General features: G+C 38.4%; 1 protein-coding gene across 1 annotated transcript in view; it reads left to right on the forward strand.

The window, feature by feature from the left end:
- Positions 1 to 451, forward strand: part of LOC108571318 (UPF0430 protein CG31712-like) — a 5,162-nt gene extending 4,711 nt beyond the window's left edge. The window contains exons 6-7 of the mRNA XM_017933330.1: positions 3 to 62; positions 139 to 451. Of these exons, the coding sequence (XP_017788819.1) occupies positions 3 to 62; positions 139 to 303 (225 nt within the window). The 3' untranslated portion in view covers positions 304 to 451. The remainder of the gene's footprint in view (positions 1 to 2; positions 63 to 138) is intronic.
- Positions 452 to 969: the final 518 nt, after the last annotated feature.

Raw genomic sequence — 969 nt, forward strand, 5'->3', positions numbered from 1 at the left:
AGGAACTAGAGAGGATCATGGAGGAGAACAACAGAAAGATAGAAGAAGCTCAGAAGAAACTGGTATGTCATTGGACCGGATTGTTGATCGGCGGGTGTTAGGGGGCGATCGTTAAAAATCGGGCATTTCTTTCGTTAGGCTGAGGAAAGATTGGCCATGGTCGAACAGCAACGTTTGATGGAAGAGGAGAGGCAGAGAATGAGGAAAGAACATGAAAAGCGTGTTAAAGAGGAACAAAAGAAAATCCTCGGGAAGAACAACTCGAGGCCTAAATTGTCCTTTACGCTAAAGCCAGTTACGTGAGTCTGTCTCATTTCGTGCAGTTTTACATGTGATATTTATACGATCTTGTCGGTATTTGGAATGATTCGTAATTCCGCAAGAACATTCACCGATAAGCTGCTTGTACATAGGTACAAAAGTTTTCACGCAGCAAGAAGAATCCAAAGCTCACCCGAGAATGTATTTGCGAATAGTCTTGTTTCGGGATCTGGCAACGTTCTGAATCGTTTTATTCAATTACGACTGTACCAATCGCGTACGTCTCGATTGAATTAATCGACTCTACACTTGCCAGATCTCGAAAGCCCTGTTATTCAGATGGGATCTTACCTGTTCGAGGCTACACCTGATGTCAACGCAGACAAGCATCCCTTTTTTATGCAGGAACAATTAAAGAAAACAGAAAAAAAAGAAAAGAACAGTATTCTCGTATATATGTATATATATGTGTGTGTTGTAAATTTTTTTTTTTTTTTTTTTTTTTTTTTCTACGGTACCGTATTACTTAATAATTCGATGCAGGTTCTGCTTGGTCTGCTTGACAGAAAGTGTGGTCCAGCCTAGTTAGGTGTGTTCTACAAAATTGCAAAGTGCAGTTTATACAACGCCGTTTCTCTCTGTAATTATACTATACAGAAAAGAAAAGAAAAGTTAATTTTATTTCATTTAGAAATATATATATATATA

This window comes from Habropoda laboriosa, unplaced genomic scaffold, assembly GCF_001263275.1.
Source record: "Habropoda laboriosa isolate 0110345459 unplaced genomic scaffold, ASM126327v1 scaffold57, whole genome shotgun sequence".
Lineage (NCBI taxonomy): Eukaryota > Metazoa > Arthropoda > Insecta > Hymenoptera > Apidae > Habropoda > Habropoda laboriosa.